We start from the raw sequence: 21692 nt of genomic DNA, 5'->3' as shown, positions 1-21692 counted from the left end.
CCTTGGTGTGAAATTGGGAGCTTTTCATGTTGCTGCACCTGTTGTGAGGAATTTAAGCAAGTGTTTACAAGCTTAAGTGAGCACCCGCATTGCCTGATTGTTTGGCAGATCTTCGTGTACGGGGCAGACGTTCTCGCTGGCGTGAAATCCAGCATTCAGAAAGCAATTTTTAATCAAGTACGCCCTTTTCAAAGTGAGGATGAAATCATGTGTTGCGAGAATGGACCCCCCCCCACACACACACCCCTTATACACCTTGCTAGAGGTGAGGTTCTCTCCCTATACACGGAGTCCTCAACTTAACAAACAGCTTGCCACCAGAAATCGTGGGCGCTCCATCACTGGAGATTTTTAAGAAGAGACTGGACAGTCACCTGTCTGAGATGGTATATAGGTCCTCCTGCTTGAGCAGGGGGCTGGACTAGAAGACCTCCAAGGTCCCTTCCAGCTTTATTCTATTCTTCCTCCTTAAAACTGTGGCACTGGGTTCAGATCATACCTAGGCAGAAGTTAAACCCTTTAAGTTTGTAGGTAGTTTTCCACTTAACAACCATTCGTTGCAAAAAAAAAAAAAAAAATTGGGCACGGTTCCCTTAGCAGCTGCCTCGCTTAGCAACGGGAAATGCTGGTCCCAAATAACTGTCGTAAAGTCAAGAACTTACCTGTGTTTGGATAACCTGTTGCCTTCTCGGTATTTGTACGGTTACGCTTTCCCTCTTTTTTTCTTTTTTCTTTTACTTTTTGGCTCCGAAGGTAACTTTGGGAAAGGTGTTAAAAGTTATCGTGGTGATGAGAAGCCTGTTCATCGACCGGACCATTGTCAAAGGTTTCCATGAAAATGTCTACACGGAAAACGGCAAGGTAAGCATCCCTTTTGCATCTCAAATGGGGGGGGGGGAAGAAAAAAGAAAAAATGACTTAGTACGAGCACCAGGGAGTGTGACTTGCTCCCTGTTTATGTGTGGTAGCGCTGAGCTGGGTTATTTTTATTTGTTTATTTATTTTTTTTCTTGCAGACGTTTCATGACCCAACTAGGCAACCTCATCAGTGCTAATCGGTGTGCCTTGCTCCAGGTTCGTATACAGTAGCGTGAACTTGGTTTCCTTGCCGGCGTTTCATGACCCGACTGGACAACGTCATCAGTGCTACAAGCGAGTGGGGCCTGCGTAGTGGAGGACAGAGAGAGGGAGGGAGGAGGACTGTGGGGTCCTTAGCGCTCTCTGAGCTTGGTGGTTTTACAGAGGTTTCATTACCAAACTGGGGAGCAGCAACAGCAGCACACTGTTGCTGTTACCTAGTTTGGTAATGAAACGTCTGCAAAAGACCCACCAAGCTCAGATAGCAACAAGGACCCCACAGTCGTTCTTCTCCTCCTCCTCCTCCTCTCCACAATCCCACTCCTTTCAAGCCCTGATGATGTAACCTAGTTGGGTAATGAAATGTCTGCAAGAAAACAACCAAGTGCAAAGAGCACTAAGGACCCCATAGTTCCCCTCCCCCCCTCCTCCTCCTCCTCTCCACAATCCCACTCCTTTCAAGCCCTGATGATGTAACCTAGTTGGGTAATGAAATGTCTGCAAGAAAAGAAACAAGTGCAAAGAGCACTAAGGACCCCATAGTTGTCTTCCTCCTCCTCCTCCTCCTCCACCACCACTACCATTGCCACCGCCACCATGCAAACCCCACTCCCTTCCAGCACTGACGTTGCTACCTAGCTGGATCATGAAACATCTGCAAGAAAAGAACCCCGATTGCTCAGAACAGCCCCCTGAAGCTCAGAGGGCACCAAGAACCCCACAGTTCAACCCTGAGCTTTAAATATTCTTCTCTGTCAATTCCAAACTTTCTCCAGCAGGCATCTCATGGGCTTCCTTCACTGACCTCTACACAGTGTGCTAAACGTCAACAAGGTTGACAGGAACCTAGTTGGCTTCTATCCCAGCCGCACCCGTGACTTTCTCCTGGGCCCTTCTACACTCCCCTGGTCCTAAACCACTTGGGGGAAAGAGAGAGAGAGAGACTCACCCTGATTAAGCAACTTCGAGATTTATCTTATTCCTTTTATTTATTAAATTTGTTTGCCGCCCACCTCACCACGAGGTGACGCTGGGCGGAGGTATGGCCTCTTAACACCTGGCCCAAGACGCCTCCAGGTTAGCACCAGGTAGGTCTCGTGGAACATTAACCCACCTGGGTTATGTTAATGCTCTGCCTTCGTTAATTACCGAGTATCGGTAAGCAAAGGCTGCTTTGTGCCTTCCAGCGTTGAGTCGGTAGAAGGCCTGGCTGTATCAAAGCCGGAGCTTCAAAGGTAGGCAGAGCTGTCTCCCAAGCAATTTCTGATCCCCGTATTCTTCCCACTTCAAAGCCGAGCTGTATGTGTGTTTGGGTGAAGGGAAGGGTGGCGGGGAGGGGGGGGGCGAATCGGATTCCTCTAATAAGTGTTGGCACCAGCTCTGTTTGATATTAGATGCAGCGAACATTTTGATTTGTGATCGCCTTTGAAATCATTCAGGCGACCTTCAGAGAGCGGCCACTGGTGTCTTGCGCCAGGGAGGGGTGTCAGGGAGGGTGGGGGGGGGGCAGGGAGGAAAAATGAGAGGAAAGAGAGAGAGGAGGAGGAGGAGGGAAAGAGAGGAAGAGTGAGAGGAAGAGAGCGTGAGAAAAAAAGAAGGGAAAAAGAAAGAGGGAGAGAAAAAGAGAAAGGGAGAGGAAGAAAGAGAAAAAGAAAGGGAGAGAAAGATGAGAGAAGGAGAGGGCATGAAGGAGAGAAGGAGAGAGGGAAAAGATGGAGAGAGATGAGAGCAAGAGAGTGTGAAAGAAAGAAAGAGGAAGAAAGAAAAAGAAAGAGGGAGAAGAAGAGATGAGAGGAGAAGAAGAGAGAATGAAGGAGAGGGAAAAGGCAGAGAGAGATGAGAGCAAGAGTGAGAGAGAGAGAAAAAGGGAGAGAAAGAAAGAGAAAAAGAAAGAGGGAGAGAAAGATGAGCAAGAGAAAGAGATGAGAGAGAATGAAGGAGAGAAGGAGGGAAAAGACAGAGATGACAGCAAGAGAGAGAGAGAAAAAGAGGGAGAGGCCCGGTTTAATTCGCATGCGGGAAAGACGCCTTGAAAATTGTGCTTTTCAGCAGCTTCCCCCCCCCCCAAAGTTACAAATGTGTGTCTTGATTGAAAGTGAAAAGTTGAAGAATAATAGACCCGCAAGCCTGCATTGTGTAGCTCGCCCACTTCATTTCGACCGGAGGCCGGGGGGGGGGGAGTGTCTGCAGTTAGGAGCCCTGCATATGCTTTGCCTTCTTTAAAATAAAATAAAATAAAATAAACCTTGGGGAGCGTTAAAAGCTGACCAGATTGAATTGTGCCGGGCCTTGCCCATCTGGATGTTGAGCACCTCTTTGGACGATAGAAGGTTTCTTGTTGTATATACAGTTCAATTCCTTTCAAAATTAAAGAGCCCAAAAGGGGGGGGGGGGAGAAGGAGATTTATCCATTCTAAGGTCCTCTAGCCAGGATCGGCTGGAGTAGCTGGAACAGGGTTGGGTGGTGAACTTCACCTCCGCTCAGAAGATGGTCAGCGAAGGTTGGCAGGATAGCAGGAGACCATCAGGGTCCTCTTCTGAGTTACAGTAGTGGCCAAAATTGTGGAAACCTTTTGGGGAAAGGTGAACAGTAGAAAGGCCACCTTTGGTTAAGTTTCCACCCATTTTTTTTCTTCTAATTTCTTTATAACTGTAGCCTCGTTCACTTGATAATGCTATTTTACATTGCTTTCTGGGCGACCGGTCCACTCTTTGCACTGTTGCTTTAATTTTATTACGTTTTACAAGCTCACTAAATGAAAGAACACCCCAAAACCCAACCAACTTGATAGCGATCACATAACTCATTGACAAATGTCCTCCTCGCAGCTTCAATTTTGGCTCTCTAAACACTCATGCTCCATTTATCCATCCATCCATCCTCTATCTATCAATCGATCCATCCTCGATCTGTCCATCCATCCATCTTTTATCTACCCATCTATCCATACTTTATTTATCCATACTCTATCCATCCATCCATACTGTCTATCTATCTATCCATCCTCTATCCATCCATTATCTATCTACCTACCTATCTATCCATCCATCCTCTATCCATCCATCCATCCATACTCTATCTAACCATGTATCCATACTCTGTTTGTCTGTCCATCCATCCATCCATACTCTGTCTGTCTGTCTGTCTATCTATCTATCTATCTATCTATCTATCTATCTATCTATCTATCATCTATGAATACATTTTCAAGAAAAGATTGGACAGCGATTTGTCTGAGAACCATCATCCCTTGAGCAGGTTGGACTAGAAGACCCCCCAAGGGTCCCTTCCACCCCTACGATTCGATGCTCTGTTAGACGGAGGGGAATATAAAAACACAAGGTGACTTGCAAGATCCTCTTGCTGTAACTCTCAGGAGAAAGCAGAATTCTCTTTCCCTTTCCCAATCTGATCCACCTTGTAGGCTTGACAAGACTGTGGGGAGCCACCCTTAGTCTATTGGGGCAGTTTTCTCCGCCTCCCCTCCCCTCTCTCCGTCGTCTCCCCACTATGTCGGTCGCAAAGGCTCCTTGCCCGTGACCTCTGTTCTTGTATGCCTGTCAAGGGCCAGGCACGTTTGGGAGCACTGGATGAATAAATAATAGCAATAACTAAAATATTAATTGAGCCGTACTTCTGGACAGGAATGGAAAGCACCGCGCCATTCTCAGATATTTGGAATGTTGAAAAGAATTAAGCCACACGCCTTGACTGGGAGCGAGAGGGTTGCATAACCTGTGCAATTTTTTTGACTGTGTAAATGGAATTGTAAGCTTAAATAGGCACAGGTAGTCCTCGACTTAAAACAGTTCATTTAGTGGCCGTTCGAAGTAACAACAGCACTGGAAAAAAAAATTGACGGATGACCATTTTTCGCACTCAACGACCGTTGTAGCCTCCCTGTGGTCACGTGATCGGAATTCAGACCCTTGGCCACTGGCTTGTATTTATGACGGTCGTAAGTGTCCTGGGGTCAAGTGATCCTCTTTTGCGGCCTTCTGGCCAGCAAACCAGAATCTGGGGAAATCATATTCACTAAACAACCATCTTCCTCACTTAACGACTGCAGTGATTTGCTGGGAAGAAAGGTTGTAAAATGGGACAAAATTCACTTGACAGGGGTCTCACTTAGCGATGGAAAGTTTGGCCTCCTTTGGGCTCAAAAGTCGAGGACTACCTGGAAAAGTTTTGACCGCAGGTAAGAACCTACCTGAGAATTTTCTAAATAAGATTTGACTTCCCACCTTATCAATCACAAGCGGGTTCTCCTATATTTCATTCTTGGTTACATCTTACGATACGCAGTTAGTTTTATTGGGCATAAATGCTCAGCAGGACTCCAAATTATGACGCAGAAATCCATATTATCCAATATTTTGGGGAGGGATGAACGAAAGCTATTCTTGATTTACTCCCCAACTCCAAGCGAAAGATAGACGATTAAACTGCACACAATTACTTAGCAATGTCTAATTTAATTGTCTAATGTTGCCCTCACTGTAATCCCATTTATCAAGATAAAGGTTTCTGGCCTTGACGTTATAATCTGAAAATATCCAACTTGGAGAATGTATAACTTTGTTCCCTGAGTTTTGGGCCGTAATATCCATCCTCACCTCCCATCTCCGGATCTAAATGTAATATTTAGCAGAGAGGGGGGGGATTTTATTTACTTCCCGCAGGGTAGAATTCTGCCTTAATTCAGCTAAATGTTTTCTGTGTCACTTGTCACTGAATTACTTATGTTGTGGACACAAGGATGCATCAAAGCACTGAAAGATGCCCTTGTTATAAGCACCGTTCTGGGGCTGTTAAATATTCATATGGATCAGCACAATCTGTTCCAACTGAGTTGAAGCAATCTTGCAACTGCGAAACATCACAGCCGCCCCGCCTGAGTGAGCTCATCCTGGACCCAGGAATATGTCACTCCAGGAGAAATTTTGGAAGGGCTGAAGGCCAAGGAGAGTTGAGTTGGTCCTTTAGTTCCTGCTACAGAGAAGGCAATGGAATAACAAGAGTTGGAAGGGTCCCGGGAGGAAATCCTAAATGATTTCAGACAGATGGTTGTGCAATCTCTTCTTGAAAAGCTTCCAGAGATGGTGCAACCAGAACTTCTGGAGAGAAGCGGTTCTACTGGTTAATTGTTCTCCCTGTCAGGAAATTTCTCCTTAGTTCTAGGTTGATCCTCATCTTCCGACCTTGGGTATACTGACAAGACCTCACCTGGCTGTTTAAAAGTTAAGGTTTATGTTGAGTTCCCATTGCTTTGTTTAACCATCAAATTAACTGGTCTTGGATGCAAGCTCAAGAGAAGTTAGTAGATAGTTAGGAGATCTCTTGAGGGTGTCCTCCTCTGCAGTCCCCATCCTCTTTTCACCTTCAAGGTTTCCCAGCATCTGGGTCTTCTCCAAAGAAACCTCTTTTCTCATTTGCTGGCCAGAGCATTTAAGCTTCCGTTTCGGAATCTGTCCTTCCAAAGGGCAGTCAGGGTTGATCGATCGATTGGATCCCCTTGCAGTCCAAGGGACTTGAAAGTTGGGTTGTACCTAAAATGCATGATGGTTGTTTGGAACAGACAGTAGCTCCAGTGACAGCCTGTCTCTGGCTATTAATGGGGAAGGATCTGTCTTTGAAGTCTTCCTATCGAAAGAAAATATGGATTGTGTTGGTTTTTTTTAACGGAAAGAGTAAGTTATCCATTAACCGCGTTCTGCACAGGTCAGTTTTAGAGGACCAAGGAAAGAGATTCAAACCGTGCAATCGTGCAACTCATCCTGAACATCTAAGCACGCTTAACCAACTCTTCAGTCTTCCTCAGCCCAAGCCTTCCTATAAAGTTGAAAATGTTAGTTTCCTTATCTACCCTGTGGCCATATCAGGAATAACAGGGGTGTAAAATAAGCCTGCCAAAGCTTGAATGGATCTTGAGTTATTAGAAGTATGTTAATACAGAGTCTTTTTTTTTTTTTCTCCCTTAGCTTGATATATGGTCGAAGTCCAGCTATCAAGTTTTCCAGAAGGTAAGATTCTAGACTTCTAAGAGGCAGGCCTTGTTTACAGAAATGGGATTGGATTTGGCTAAGCCAGTGATGGCGAACCTTTCAGAGACCGAGTGCCCAAACTGCAACCCAAAACCCACTTATGCATCATCGGGTGCCGGGTGGGCGTGGCCCATTGGGTGAGCGTGGCTGCAGTGGTAACAGCAGACTGGGTGGGACTAAAAAGTTCAATCAATCAATTCCAATTTTGCAAGATTTTTTTTCCCCGCGAGAAGTTGAAATTGACTGATTGATTGAACTTTTTTTTTTTTTTTGCACACGGTGGTGGAGGCCTAAAGCGAAAAGGTTTTATAAAACCCAGCTGAAGGCCTAGGACTGGGGCGACGGTGCGTGTGCCCACAGAGAGGGCTCTGAGTGCCGCCTCTGGCACCCGTGCCATAGGTTAGCCACCACTGGGCTAAGCTAACGAGATGATCCTGTTGAACTGAAATTCCCAGGATTCTTAGTTTGGGAGCTGAACCTGACATGCAAAAAAGTTTTGACCTTGGGAAATTTCTCTCAGATCAAAAGGGAAAGCTTTGGGGAGGTATGAAACTGCCCAGTCCTTAACTAGCATTAAAAGCAGAATAGCACACTAGTTAGTTTGTTACTCTGGAGACAGGGTGAGAATTAAAGGATTAGACACTTCTTTTTTTTTTAATTTTTTCTCCCTTCTCCAAATGCATGGAGAGAAGGTTTTTATAATGCAAAGCAGCCAAAGAACAGAGGCCAGGGTGATAATCCTTCGTCAATAATGCCTCCAACTTGTTACAGCTGACGAAACCGCTTTTGTTTGGGCTGCGAAAAACTTTTTCCCTTGCTTGGACCTTTTTTAAAAATCCATAACCCTTGCGGCCATTTGTTTAGCGACCGTTCAGAATTACAACAGTGCTGGGAAAAAAAAGTGACTTTTGCGCATTCAAAGACAAAGAGTTCATCTATAATTCTTCTGATTGGTTGTGTGGCCTGTAATGTACACCTACGGCAATGTCCCTTTTTTTTTTCCTCTTTTCTGTTGACCCATAGACCTTCTGGAGAGATTTTAATCTTTGATCACGTGCATTTCTGCAGATGTGTAGTGTTCTCTTACCTATCGTTCTCTTTTTGTAGACCTGTTTCCTTTGAACCATTTGCATCCGTCCATCAGTCCATTGCATCCATGGATTTTGTCCCACCAGGTTTCTGTTGTATCAAACCCTCCCTCGTGTACTATTGCTTCTAGTTCGCCCCGTTTGTTCCCCAGGCTTTGAGCATTGTCATAGATAAATTACATCTATTTTACCTCATTTCCCAGGGAAATCGGCCCCTGGTTTATTTGGAGTTTGTCGCAGACGTGCGCGCAACGTGTGTAAGAAATATTGTCAAGTGTTCCTCCTGTGCCTTGATTATAAGAGATCGATGACTACCTTGGCAGACGATGTTATTAAGTTTTAAGTTTTTATAACTGGTTTATTTGGTTTGGATTGGTTTTTTGTTTTTTTTCCTGGGTATCCATAGAGCTGCTTGCGTGTGGGTGGGTGTTTTGAACTTGGAGAGAAATAAAATAAAACTATTATAAGCTCACTTCCCCTGCTGCTGCAAAGATAACTCGGAGACAAATAAATCAGGAGGATGCGGGAATATTTTGCAGAATCCTGCCACTCCAGACATGATTAACGATGTCATTTTAATATTTTTTTTATTAATAATTTCAAGGGGTCCCTTAAAACTTCACTTGATTTACGAAAAAAAAAGCAAAAACGGTTGTCTTCCCTTTGGGTGGGAAGAGAATTAGACAAACAAGCTTTATCTGCAGATCCCAGATCCCCTTATTCTGCTTTGCCCAAAACCTCCGAGTCGATTTCGCTGCCAAAATTGGGGAGAAAGACCCTCCCCAAACTTCTTGCGGTGCTGTCCTCCATGGAGACTAATCCTTGCCCAAATGCTCAGCACGGGGATGAGAATTTGCATCGCCAAGTAAACGCAGTCTTTGAATGGGTTATGCTCCATTTTAGGACCTTTTCTCGCCAGGGTTGTTAAGCCAATCACTGCGGTTGTTAAGCAAATCACAGGGTCATTAAATGAATCCAGCTTCGCCCCTGTTGACTTTGCTGGGAAGGTCGCAAATTGTGATCACGTGATCCCAGGATGCTACAGCCTTCATAAATAGATGCCGATTGCCAAGCACCCCAAATTTTGATGGCATAAACTGTGGTAAGGCTGCAACGGCCATAATTGCGAGGACCAGTGGTAATCACAAGTTTCAGCACCATCGTCACTTTGAACGGTCACTAAACAAATGATTGTAAGTCAAGGACTACCAACAATATATATCCCGGGTCTTCAAACTTGGCCCTTTTATGACTTGTGGACTTCAACTCCCAGAATTCCTCAGCCAGATACACCTGGCTGAGGAATTCTGGGAGCTGAAGTCCACAAGTCGTAAAAGGGCCAAGTTTGAAGACCTGGGATATATAGGAAAGTAACCTCAAACTGAATTTCAGCACCTTGGAGAGCTCATAAGAGAGTTTTTACACGTTTTTGGTCCTTTGACCAGATTCCTGGTTGCGTTTCGTTGACCTTGGTTTATCTCAAAAATAATAATAATAAGTAGAGTCCAACTTAGTATAAATAGTCCTCAGCTTACAACCATTCATTTAGTGACCGTATGAAGTGGCAAGGGCGCTGAAAAAAGTGACTTGTGACTGTTTTTCACACTTGCGACCGTTTGCAGCATCCCGGTAGTTCACGTGATCCAAATTCATGCACTTGGCAACCGGCTCGTATTTACGACGGTCGCAGCGTCCCCAGGGTCCCGTGGCCCCCTGTTTTGCAACCTTCTGAGAAGCAAAGTCAGTTGGGGACACCAGATTCACTTAACAACTGCTGGCTCAGGAATTCTGGGAGTTGAAGTCCACGAGTCATAAAAGAGCCAAGGTTGCCTGCCCCTGACTGAACCACTGGGGCAGGAAAGGGGGTCAAATGCGGCAAAACTGACAACTGTCTCTTTTAGCAACTGAAAAACTGGGCTTGATTGTGGCCGTAAGTCAAGGACTCCATGTACTGGATCCCTGCCCTAAGCTAGCCTCAGAAGTGGGGAAAAAAGACATGGCAGGAGAAGACTGTGAGCGATTGTGGTCCATAACACACGTGGAGGGGGTGAGGAGGTACTCCTTGTCCCCCAGACTATCCTCCCAGTTTGAAAAATTTCCCCGCCTTTGCCTAAAAGCCACATCTGGACCGGATAAAGTTCCTATTTCTCTCAAACTGCGAATATCTGCCGCTTCTGGTCCACCCTGTCGTTGGGACTCAGCTCTGCTTTCACTTCCGTCGCTTGCAAACTTCGCTGAGATCTTTCCTTGGGCTATTAAGTTCCGCGGAGGTGTTTAATTTGATAGAGGGGGGGAGGCAAGGCGGTCAGCTTCCCCGAAGACCCATTATAGTTGAAGCGTTCAGGTTTTCACCGAAGTTCACCCCCAGAGGTTTTTCCTGAGCTCCCGTGCAGGGTGGTTGAGCTTTTGTTCGCCTTGGCAAACCAGCAGGGAGAATCGGAAAGAATGGAGCCGCGAGACGCGAGTCGGACGCGCTAAAGAGCACCATCACAAAAGGGCCGAGGGAAGTTGAGCCCTCTTGGCCTCTTCCTGACATTTTCAACGCGGCAGGGGGAGAGGCAGGGATGATCTCTCTAACCTTTGTGAGCGCTGAAATAAGCAGGAGAACAAATACCCTTGCTGAAATAAACAAGGGAAAGAGCTCTTGAGGTGGGCCGAGTCCTCTTCTCTCTCCGTTCCAAAGGCCGGCCGCCTCTTACAAAAGGCTTTTGCAATATCGATCGATTTCATGTTGAGGTGCGGGTCCGTTTGGTTTTGGTTTGGTTGCTAAAATATCCTCGTGGCATTTTACAGCAAAGGCCGGCTAGCCCAAGAAAAATCAAGGACTCGTACAGCTGGCTCTACAACTTACAACGTACAATCATTCGGTTAGTGACCGTTTAAAGTTACAATGGCATTGAAAAAAGGGACTTACGATGATGGATGGATGGATGGATGGATGGATGGATGGATGGATGGATGGATGATTGGTTGAGGGGATGGATGAGTGGATGGATGGATGGATGAGGGGATGGATGGATGGTTGAGGGGATGGATGATTGGTTGGTTGACTGAGGGGATGGATGAGTGGATGGATGGATGGTTGAGGGGATGGATGAGAGGATGGATGATTGGTTGGTTGGTTGAGGGGATGGATGAGTGGATGGATGGATGGTTGAGGGGATGGATGGATGATGGATGGGTGGGTGGAGGGAGGGAGTGAAGAATGGAGGGATGGATGGATGAATGGACAGACGAACAGATGGACACTCACATACAAGCAGCTAACTTGCCCAGAAACCAAAAGATTTCAGCAAGACATCTCAGCATCAAGAGAGCTATGATGGGCCCCCAAATCCACTTCTGCTGCTGGATGGCCCTTCTTCTTTCTACATTTGATAAAGAAAAAACTCTGCTTCGTCCAGTCCCAGTGGCTCTGCCGTTCTACACAGCCCGACCAAAATAGCATCGCGTTGGCAACTCCGTCTCCCCCTCCCTCAAAGACAGCCCTGGCAGACTAGCTGGAGGAGTTGAATCCGCTTCGGCCTGAGAAATTGATCACAAATACTAAAAAGAGAAAGCGAGGGAGGCGGTGTGGATGATAGAGACAGATTCGAGGATGCTCAGCCTCCTTTTCTATCATTTTATTTTCCCCATCCATCAGCTGGGCCTTCAAGCTTGGGAGAATTGTCTGGTTTTGATGAATGTTTTTTTTTTTAGCCACCATTCTTTTTTCCTTGGTGGCTTTTCATGTTTCCTTCTTTCTCTTTTTTTTTTTCTTTTCCCCCCCCCCCCCATGGCATCATGAACATTTACTTTCGGAAAAAAGGGAAAAGCAAGCTACCTCATTGTTAAGCAGAAGACGCTCGTAACACAGCCTCAACTTCTTCTTTTTTTTAATTTTTATTTCGCATCAGGGCGACCAAAACGGGATGCAGCGTGCCGAGCGTGGCCTTAGCAAGGCGCTATAAAGTGGCATTCAACCCTTTGCGCGATCGAGATTTAAGTTGGGCACAAATTCTTCCACTCTCTGAAGTGGGCCCATTTCAAGCCCTCCACGCCCCAGTGCCACAAGGGCACCCCCAACAGTATCCTAATGTAGGAAGATGCATCTCTTGTCATTAATCTCCCGGAGGAAAAGCCCGTATGGAAGGCCTGCATAATCAGCTACTCAATATTGACCGTCTCTCTCCAGCCTCCGCAAAGGATAAGCGAGGCTCTGCTTCCAAGGACAGCCGGTTAAACTGCCCCCTGGCCTGCTGCAAGTTTAGCCCCCCCCCCTTTTTTAAAAAAAAATTGTAAACTTTTAATTAAGTTTCACGATAAAATGACGGGGGGAGGAAAACCCCACAAAAAGGTAGAAGATGGAGAAGGTGGATCCTCAAAGGCATCCCGCGCTCTGCCTTGGCTCCTGACTTTCCTGGTTTTAATCTGCAGCTTAGAGGACATGAAATTTTGGTCCTCTCCACCCACCCACCCCAAATAGCAGCCACGTACAAAAGAAAAGAAATTAAAATGGAAACCTACCAGAACGGGGGGGGGGGGGGGAAAGGAGGGGAATATAAAAATAAAAGGGGAGCCTTTGTCGCTAGGAGTCTTTGAGTCTCCCCCATTGGCATAAGAAATGATCTTGTGTTGGATGGCTGATCATCGGCCAGTTCACCCCAAAATTGGGAGACTTTCTTTCAACGTGAAGCCAGGTGAAATGCACAAAAGCCGTGGCCCTTTAGTCAAATGCGTTAGTCGGAAAAGGAGCTGCTTTTATTTATTTTATCAATGAGTTAATTCATTTGTACCCTGCCTTTCTTATTTTTACAAATAGCTCAAAGCAGTGAACTGATCCAACACACCTTCCTCCTATTTTTCTCCTCAAGAATAACCCTGTGAGGTGGGTTGGTCTGAGGGAGAGGCACTGGCCCCAAGTCATCCAGCTGGCTTTCATGCCTAAGGCAGAACTACAACTCACCGTCTCCTGGTGATTGGTCCAAAATGACTCAGCTGGCTTTCACACCTAAGGCAGGACTAGAAGTCACCATCTCCTGGTGATTGGCCTGGTGCCTTACATAGAACTTCCAGCCTCCTGGTTATTGACCCCAAAGTCATCTAGTGCCTTTCATGTCTTAGGTGGGACTAGAACTTACCGTCTCCTGGCGATTGACCCAATGTCACCCAGTCATCATCCACGGCTAAGGCAGGGCTACAACTCACCGTCTCCTGCTTTCTAACCTGGTGCCCTAACCACTACTAGATCAGCTCTCTCTTTGCTTCCTCAAGAAGCCATTTTATTTGGAATCAGCCTTGAAAGGGCTCCTGGAGGCCATCCATCTGCTCAGAAGCAGATCCAAGTTAAAACAGCCGCTTGACACATCCATGAAAGCCGCACACCCCCCCCCCATACACACAGGTTCTCTCAATGAATGTACAATTAATTGAACAGTTGCGTTGATTCGTTCAACCGCGGTGTTAAAAATGGCCACCAAATTGGCCCAAGTCATGGAACCAACCGCCTTGCTAGCCACGGATCGTGGTTGTAAATGGAGGACCCGTTTGCATAAGAGCTTCTCCACAGAACCGCCCTCTCTCTGAGGGAGACAGGCAATTAAGAACCACAAAACTATCGAGGTAAATAAATAATTCGGGACCAGCCTTGGAACTAGAAGTTCGGATGGCATCAAAAGGCAGGGCAGTTGGACAGGGAAGTGAGAACGGCCTCCCAAAATTCAGGCGAGCAAATTAAATATCTCAAAATGCCTCCCCGTGATCCGGCAAACTAACGATCTTGTAAAGAACTCAGTGGAGTCTGATTTTTATATATATTTTTTCCTTTCCTAAACTGCATCTCCTTTGTCGGAAGCAAATGCATCTTGAAATAAATCCCCCTTCTGGGGGGGGGGCAACGAAGCTGGAATATGTTTGCATTTTTTGGTGTTTTTTTTCCCCCTCGCCCGTTTGTTACCGATGGGGCGATTTCTCTTTCCTTTCTTCTTCTTCTTCTTCTTTAGCGTCTCTTTTGATGGCGTTCAAAACGCCACGTCTTTCTCTCTCTCTGCTCCTCTAAGCTGCTGCTGGCCGCCCCCTTTGTTCTGTTTGGAAAATATGATTATAAAGTTTTTACCTCGCAGCAAAATCTCATTAGCCAGCTATTAGGAACTCGGTGTGCCGGGCGCCCAACTTCAGTTTGTTTAATGGGAGAGCCTGTTTCTCTCCGAAGCAAATTAGCGGTAGTAGTGTAGTTGTACTACTACGACTATTATTAGCAGCAGCAGTAGCAGTAGTAGCCTCCTTGGTGATGGATACAGAATAACAGCTGGAAGAGACCTTGGAGGTCTTCTAGTCCAACCCCTTGCTCCCTTCCTCCCTTTCTCCCTCTCTCTCTCTTCTTCCCTCCCTCCCTCCCTTCTTTCCTTCCTATAACTAGATTCCTCCCTTCCTTTCTCCCTCCCTCCCTTTCTCCCTCTCTCCCTCCCTCCCTTCCTTCCTATAATTAGATTCCTTCCTTCCTATAACTAGACCCTCCCTCCCTCTCCTTCCTTCCTTCCTTCCTTCCTTCCTTCCTTCCTTCCTTCCTTCCTTCCTTCCTTCCCTTTCCTTCTTTCCTCTCCCTCCTTCCTTCCTTCCTTTCTTTCCCTCCCTCCCTCTCCTTCCTTCCTTCCTTCCTTCCTTCCTTCCTTCCCTTTCCTTCTTTCCTCTCCTTCCTTCCTTCCTTCCTTCCTTCCTTCCTTCCTTCCTTCCCCTCCCTCCCTCCCTCCCTCCCTCCCTTCCTTCCTTTTTCTTTCTCCCAACCATCTCCTCCCAAAAACTCCCATCCTGCTTGACTCTCTTAACGCCGGCTGGGAACGGCCGCTGGGAGACGTTGGGCTGTTTAGCAGAGGATTAGCAAAGATGTCTGACTTATCAGGAGGAAAGAAAATTACCTGCCCTACAGCAGAGCCAAAGGCCGGTGTGTGTGTGTGTGTGTGTGTGTTCCCACTGATGAATTGCACGTAGCATCCCCCAGCATCAGGGCCGGCATTTAAATTGACAGGAGCTGAAGGGCGATGAGCAGGCAGGAAAGGCCACCATCTGTATGCGCCACCCGAGCCGCCTCGGCCGGCTTGAGCAATTGGAAGCCCAGCCTCTCTTCAGCCAACGGCGCAATTGCTTCCTTTCCGGTTTGGCCCCGTACAAACCCGCGGCTCTTCTAGGGCGCCCAAAGAAAGGAATTGTGCTGAGGAATTCTGGGAATTGAAGTCCACAAGTCATGAAAGGGCCAAGTTTGAAGACACCCCCCCCCCCCGCTCTAGACTTTGCTGGTCATCAGGTCTCAAAAAAGGGGATCGCCTGATCCCGGGACACCGCGACCGTCATAAATATGAGTCAGTGGGCAAGCTTGGCTGAATTTTGATCACGTGGGGGACCCGATAAGTGACAAGTGGAGGACTTCCTGTATTTGATCCTGTAATATAGCAGCGGCAGGAATGATTTGGGTTGGTGTTTCATAGCTCTCCTTTCTTGCTTCCTCGGCAGGTGACAGATCACGCAACCACAGCCCTGTTGCATTACCAGCTCCCACAGATGCCTGATGTGGTTGTCCGGTCCTTTATGGTAGGTTTTATTTCTTTATTACTTTGATATGCTGTCCGTCTCACCGATAAAGTGACTCTGACGATGTTACCTAGGTGGGTCATCAGATGTCTGCAAGAAAATCACCAAGCTCAGAGAGCACCAAAGACCCCACAGTAATCGTCGTCCTCCTTCTCCTCCTCCTCCTCCTCCTCCTCCTCCTCCAATCCCATTCCCTTCTAGAACTGATGCTGTTACCTGGATAGGTAATTAAAAATCTGCAAGAAAACTCCCAAGCTCAGAGAGCACCAAAGACCCCACAATCCTCCTCCTCTTCCTCCTTTTCTCCACAATCCCACTCCCTTCTAGCCCTGATGACATTACCTAGTTGGATCATGAAATGTCTGCAAGAAAACCACCAAGCTCAGAGAGCATCAAAGACCCCACAGTAGTCCTCTTCCTCCTCCTGCTTCTCCTCCTCCTCCTACTCCCATTCAAAGTTACAACGGCACCGAAAAAAGTGACTTACGACTGATCTTAAGTGTGGGGCCTGGTCATACATCCCTTTTTTTTTTCCCCAGTGCCAACAGTTGCTAAATGAACGGTTGTAAATAGAGGGTTCCCTGGGCTTTCAATTTGATTTTAATCACAGGAACACAAACGTTCCATAAAGGCCATCTGCCTCTATTTTTTCCTCTAGCGCATCCAGAATACAGATTCGGAAGGGACCTTGGAGGTCTTCTAGTCCAACCCCTCTGCTTGAGCAGGAGACTCCAGAACACAGAACAACAGAGACCCTCTACCATTCCAGACAAATGACGGTACGATCTCTACACCAGGCTCTTGATGAACACAAGGCCCGGTCGGATGGAGCTTGAATAAGCCACCATTGGCCTGCCCGATTTAAGTGCCGTCCTCTTTGATTTGTCTACTCAGAGAATACTCTGAGGAGGCGAGAGGAAGCTATTGACTACTTGAGAGAGAGAGAGAAGCAGCTCCAATCCGCAGCTCCAATCCAGACCGAGGAATTCATTTTCATAAAGGCAGTCCGCGTTGCCTTCAGAGAGCAATTCTCCCGGATCGATAACTATCTACCCAGACTTCTCGTGAGAAGATTCATCAGCCCTGTGGCTTGTTCGAATCTGATTGTGCCAGGAAGTTGGCAAAACAAGAAACTTGTTTTATTTATTTTCGCTACGTATCTCAATGAGCCCGCAATTCAGTCTGAATGAGAAGGCTCCATTTGAGCCTTAACCTTAGATAACGGTAGAAAGCCATCCTTGGCATTCTTCTCTTTCTTAGCACCCAAGTAGCCTGTCATGCTTCCGATAGATGAAACCTGAATTGTCTTAATTGTCACAGCGTTGACATAGCCTTCGACTTAAAGCAGTTCATTTAGTGACCGTTTGAGGTTACAACAGCACTGGAAAAAAGGGACTCATAATCGTTTCTCACACTTAACGACCGTCGCAGCGTCCCCAGGGTCAGGGGGATCCAAATTCAGACGCTTGGCCACTGACTCATATTTATGATGATTGCAGCATCCCAGGGGGGGGGGTGTCACCTGACCCCCTTTTGTGACCTTCTCACCAGCAAAGCCGACGGGGGGCATAACAACTACAGCGATTTCTTCACCGCTATGACAAGAAAGGTCATAAAACGGGACAAGGATGGGGAGGGCTAAGATCCCCGTCGGCTTCCTTTCTCTTCGTGGACCGCAACATTTCAGAGGCTCCGAAAGGGGAGAGGAACGGTTGGGGAAGACGGCAGAATGAGTGGCAAAATTAATCAGTTTAATTAGAAAAAAAGATCAACAGCTACCTTTAGGCCCGCCTGGAAAGCCCCATGGACTTTTTTGCTGAAAAGAGAGAGAGAGAGAAAAAAAAAAACATGGAACCCGTGATTTATGAGTCTGAAGATTAAAAAGGCTTAGCTTACGGAGGAAGGAAATTGTGATGTAACCTTAGAGAGAGAGAGAGGGCACAGCGCAAATGTTTCGGTGACTGCTGTAAAGAAGAGTGGAAATATAACCGTCCCTTTTTTTTCTATTTTCCCTATGAACCATTCTTCTGTACGGTCTCCATTTTCTCTTTTGTTCCTTTGACGAAAAAGTTATTTTATTTATAAGCAATCCTCAACTTAAACAGCAGTTCGTTTAGTGACTGTTTGAAGTTGCAGTGGTACTGAACAGGGTGGCACTTGACCGTTTTTCGCACTTAACGGCCGCTGTGCCGTTCCCCGTGGTCACGTGGTCAAAACCCAAGGTCACCAAATGAACTGTTGTAACTTGAGGACTGCCCTGGCCTCTTGAGAAAGTTGGAAAAAAAACAAAGATCCCACGAGGATAGAAGCACAGGTAACCCTTGGTCCTTCCATATTTCCTCAAGGATGCTGAGTGGGGCTATGTTAAGTCTTCTTCTGCTTTCTTTTTCAGACCTGGCTGAGAAGCTACATCAAGCTGTTCCAAGCTCCGTGCCAACGTTGTGGGAAATTCCTGCAGGATGGCCTCCCCCCAACCTGGAGGGATTTTCGGACCTTAGAAGCCTTCCATGACACCTGTCGCCAGTAACCCAACCTAGAAGCCAATAAGAACATCTGGAAGTAGAAGATGGATCTGAAGAAAACCAAGACAGAAGTCAACCTTCTGTAGAGCTATGAATTCTGATTTCTTCTTGACCAAGATCAATATTTCCATAAAGGTCAGAAGGGTTAAATGCAGGTTTGGATGGTCCATTGTGACCGGTTCCATGATAATGACCTTGTTCAACTAAGGATGAGAAGTCCATCTCTCAAAACTCAGCCTCGTGGCTTGATACATGAATTCCTGGATGGCTTTCAAGAAGATCTAAGCTGGCCCCCGAACGAGTCTGCCCTTGAACATCTGCTGATATGAATAAAAACTCATCCTTTCACTCTTCATTTCTTCTTTTTACCTTTCTGTCCCTTTTCTACAATTATTTTTTGGGGGTTTTTTTCCACCCCACTTTCCATCTTAATATTATGATTGCCGATCAGAACATGGTACTTCAAAAGGAATCTCATTTGCTTACCTTCAGAAAGGGTAGATGTTCTCCATGCTTTCTGAAACCTGTTCCTCACCTTCTCAAGATCTCTCCTGGATCCAGTCTGGGACCAAACGATCCCCAGTGGAAAGACTCCGTGAACCATCCTTTCACATTTGTCTTATGTGTCATTTCGCCTGCAAACTCAAGCTAGACAAATGGATTGAACTCTTCATAGTTAGCACATTCCTGCTTTTCGGTTTCCTCTTTTTGTTTATTTTTGTTATTAAAACAAGAGACCGCATTGAAGATAATCTGTCTCTCTTTTATCCACTTCCATGCAAAGTTCAGAAGGAGGCGTCTCGTGGACCTGTTGATTCGAAGGATTCTCACATCCCATTAAGCAGATTGTGGTTTGATTTGGGCTGGATTGCTTGTGGGTTTTTTTGCTAGTATTATTCGATTGATTTGTGTGGACCTCGGTGCTCTCTGAGCTGGGTTGTTAGCTTGCAGACGTTTCGTGACCCAACTAGGTAACCTCATCAGTGTTGGCGTTTGTGACTTGCTCCCTGTTTATATACAGTAACTCTGAGCTTGGTGGTTTTCTTGCAGTTGTATTACCCAACTAGGTAACATCATCAGGGCTAGTGAGTGTGATTTGCTCCCTGTTTGTATACAGTAGCTCAGAGGTTGGTTGTTTTCTTGCAGATGTTTCATTACCCAGCCGGGTAATCTCATCAGTGCTAAATTTAGCACTACATTTCCACCCAATACATACCCAAGACAACTGAGTTGAAGAGAAAAACCAAGAAAGTCAAAGTTGGGATCGGACATCTCTCCTTCTAAAGACAAGGAAAAGAGACCGATGGATTGAGTTGATGTGTGAGCCCAGGGAATTATGGCTTATTCCCTAAACTGCATCTTAGAGCAGCGTGAACTCAGCCAAAATAACATGATGCTCTAAAGGTAGAATAAGCAATTGCAGTCCTTTTCTTTCAGCAAAAATGAATATCAAGTTTCCCCCCCCCCCTTCTTTTGCTAAAACCAGAGTGGCCTCCAGTCTATTGTACGTATTAAGAAGTTGCAAGATTCATCGGGGAAATTTTGTTTTGTTTTGCTGATAATTCTATTTCTGGGAATTCCGTTATCCGCTCAGCTCCTCTGCGGTTCCCAAACGGATGCCATGTTTAGAATATAATTATCCTTTGCATTTCTTCCTTCTCTGTGTTTTACAATGCTGCCTGCCCCTCTCCCTAAAGCACCCACTTGGTTAAACATGCAAATTTTTGTAATGAGAAAATGCTTATTACAGATACGTGCTCTTAAGACAGAGCACATTGTGTAAAGGCCCTTTGTATTCACAATCAGTTGTGCATTTAAAAAAAAACCAAAAAACAATCCTGATTCATAGAGAAACAAGGATAGCATGAACAAACACAAATCCTTCCAAAGATTTCAAGTCATCCATTCGTAATAAAAGTACAGGTGGTTCTCCACTTACGTCCGTGACTGAGCCTGGAATAAGATGTGCTGATCATTATCTGTATCAGTATCTGAGGGGCTGCCACAAGGAAGAGGGGGCCAGGTGGTTCACCAGAGCACCAGAGGGCAGGACAACAAATAACGGTTGGAAACTTGATCAAAGAGAAAAGAAACTGGGAATTAAGGAGAAACTTCCTGACAGTGAGGACAATCAACCAGCTTGCCTCCAGAAATCGTGGGCACCCCATCACTGGAGATTTTTAAGAAGAGACTAGACAGTCACCTGTCTGACACTGTGTGGGTCCTCCTGCTTGAGCAGGGGGCTGGACTAGAAGACCTCCAAGGTCCCTTTCAGCTCCAATTCGATTCTGTATTCTATTTATTCTATTCTTCCTTCCTTCACCTACTGTGTTATGTTCTGTTCTATTCTGCATATTCTATTCTATTCTATTCTATATTCTATTCTATTCTATATTCTATTCTATTCTATATTCTATTCTATTCTATATTCTATTCTATTCTATATTCTATTCTATATTCTATTCTATTCTATATTCTATTCCATTCCATATTCTATTCCAGTGGTGGCGAACCTATGGCACGCCTGCCAGAGGCAGCACTCAGAGCCCTCTCTATGGGCACGCGTGCCGTTGCCCCAGCAGAGTTCACCAGAGTAGCGAGCACATGGCGTTTGGAAGTGACAGGGCAGGAAGTGAGTGAGCAAGCGGCGTTGCCCCCCCCCCCGGGGATGCCCCAGAGATGGCGAGGGACTGGCCCCTGCTGCCCTGGCTCCGGCCACACTCACCCCGTCTGCCGTGACCACTGCAGCCACACCCACCCAGTGGGCCGCACCCCCCGAGGGCACCACAATGCTGATGCAGCCCTGGCACTTTGCAATAAATAAGTGGGTTTTGGGTTGCAGTTTGGGCACTTGGTCTCTAAAAGGTTTGCCATCACTGTTCTATCCCATCCCATCCCATTCCATATTTTCTATTCTGTTCTATTCTATTCCATTCCATCCCATCTAAATCTAAAGCCATGTAGGTCCTCCCACGCCCATTTTCCACGGAAGGTCTTCTTGGGGTTGCTTTCAAAAACCAAGTGGTGGCTGCTTCCAACCCAAGAACCAAACTTAAGAGGAAACTGCCATGTAATTTCTTGGATCTGAGTTCTATTTCTTTCTTTTTTTTCCAAAAACAAAAGCAAAAAAAAAAAAAAACCCACAACACCAGCCTTGCCATTGGCCATTATCCAGTTCTCCGGTCCCAAAGACAATTTCGAAGATGTGATACATATTTTTGACAGAAGGTCTGCTGCTTCCTGTTTGCTTCTTGAAAATGCCTTGGACGGGTGCCACCTGCCCCTTGCGATCTGTTTGTTTTCAGCTCATCAAGGAGTTCTAGAATTGTAGTTTTCTCGGCTGCCGTTCGCTTCCACCCGGCATAAATTATTTCAGCGAAAGAGTGAGCCCTGTGCA

General features: G+C 46.2%; 1 protein-coding gene across 3 annotated transcripts in view; it reads left to right on the top strand.

Moving 5' to 3' along the window:
• The window catches only part of MED27 (mediator complex subunit 27), a 63986-nt gene extending 44939 nt beyond the window's left edge, over window positions 1–19047 (top strand). The window contains exons 5-9 of one of the 3 annotated variants that reach the window (XR_005554243.1): window positions 754–861; window positions 7060–7101; window positions 15696–15773; window positions 16432–16552; window positions 18166–18304. Coding sequence is in view for 2 of the 3 variants with exons in the window: in XM_039322943.1 (XP_039178877.1) it covers window positions 754–861; window positions 7060–7101; window positions 15696–15773; window positions 18166–18300 (363 nt within the window). In the remaining variant the exon portion in view is untranslated. Of the gene's footprint in view, window positions 1–753; window positions 862–1016; window positions 1111–7059; window positions 7102–15695; window positions 15774–16431; window positions 16553–18165 lie in introns of those variants that run through there. The other 2 variants (XM_039322943.1, XM_039322944.1) reach the window with 2 other exon arrangements.
• The last annotated feature ends 2645 nt before the right edge of the window (window positions 19048–21692 follow it).

This window comes from Crotalus tigris, unplaced genomic scaffold (assembly GCF_016545835.1).
Source record: "Crotalus tigris isolate CLP2741 ecotype Arizona unplaced genomic scaffold, ASM1654583v1 scf7180000024153.1733885, whole genome shotgun sequence".
NCBI classification, from domain to species: domain Eukaryota; kingdom Metazoa; phylum Chordata; class Lepidosauria; order Squamata; family Viperidae; genus Crotalus; species Crotalus tigris.
This window is presented reverse-complemented; position numbering and strand designations above follow the sequence as displayed.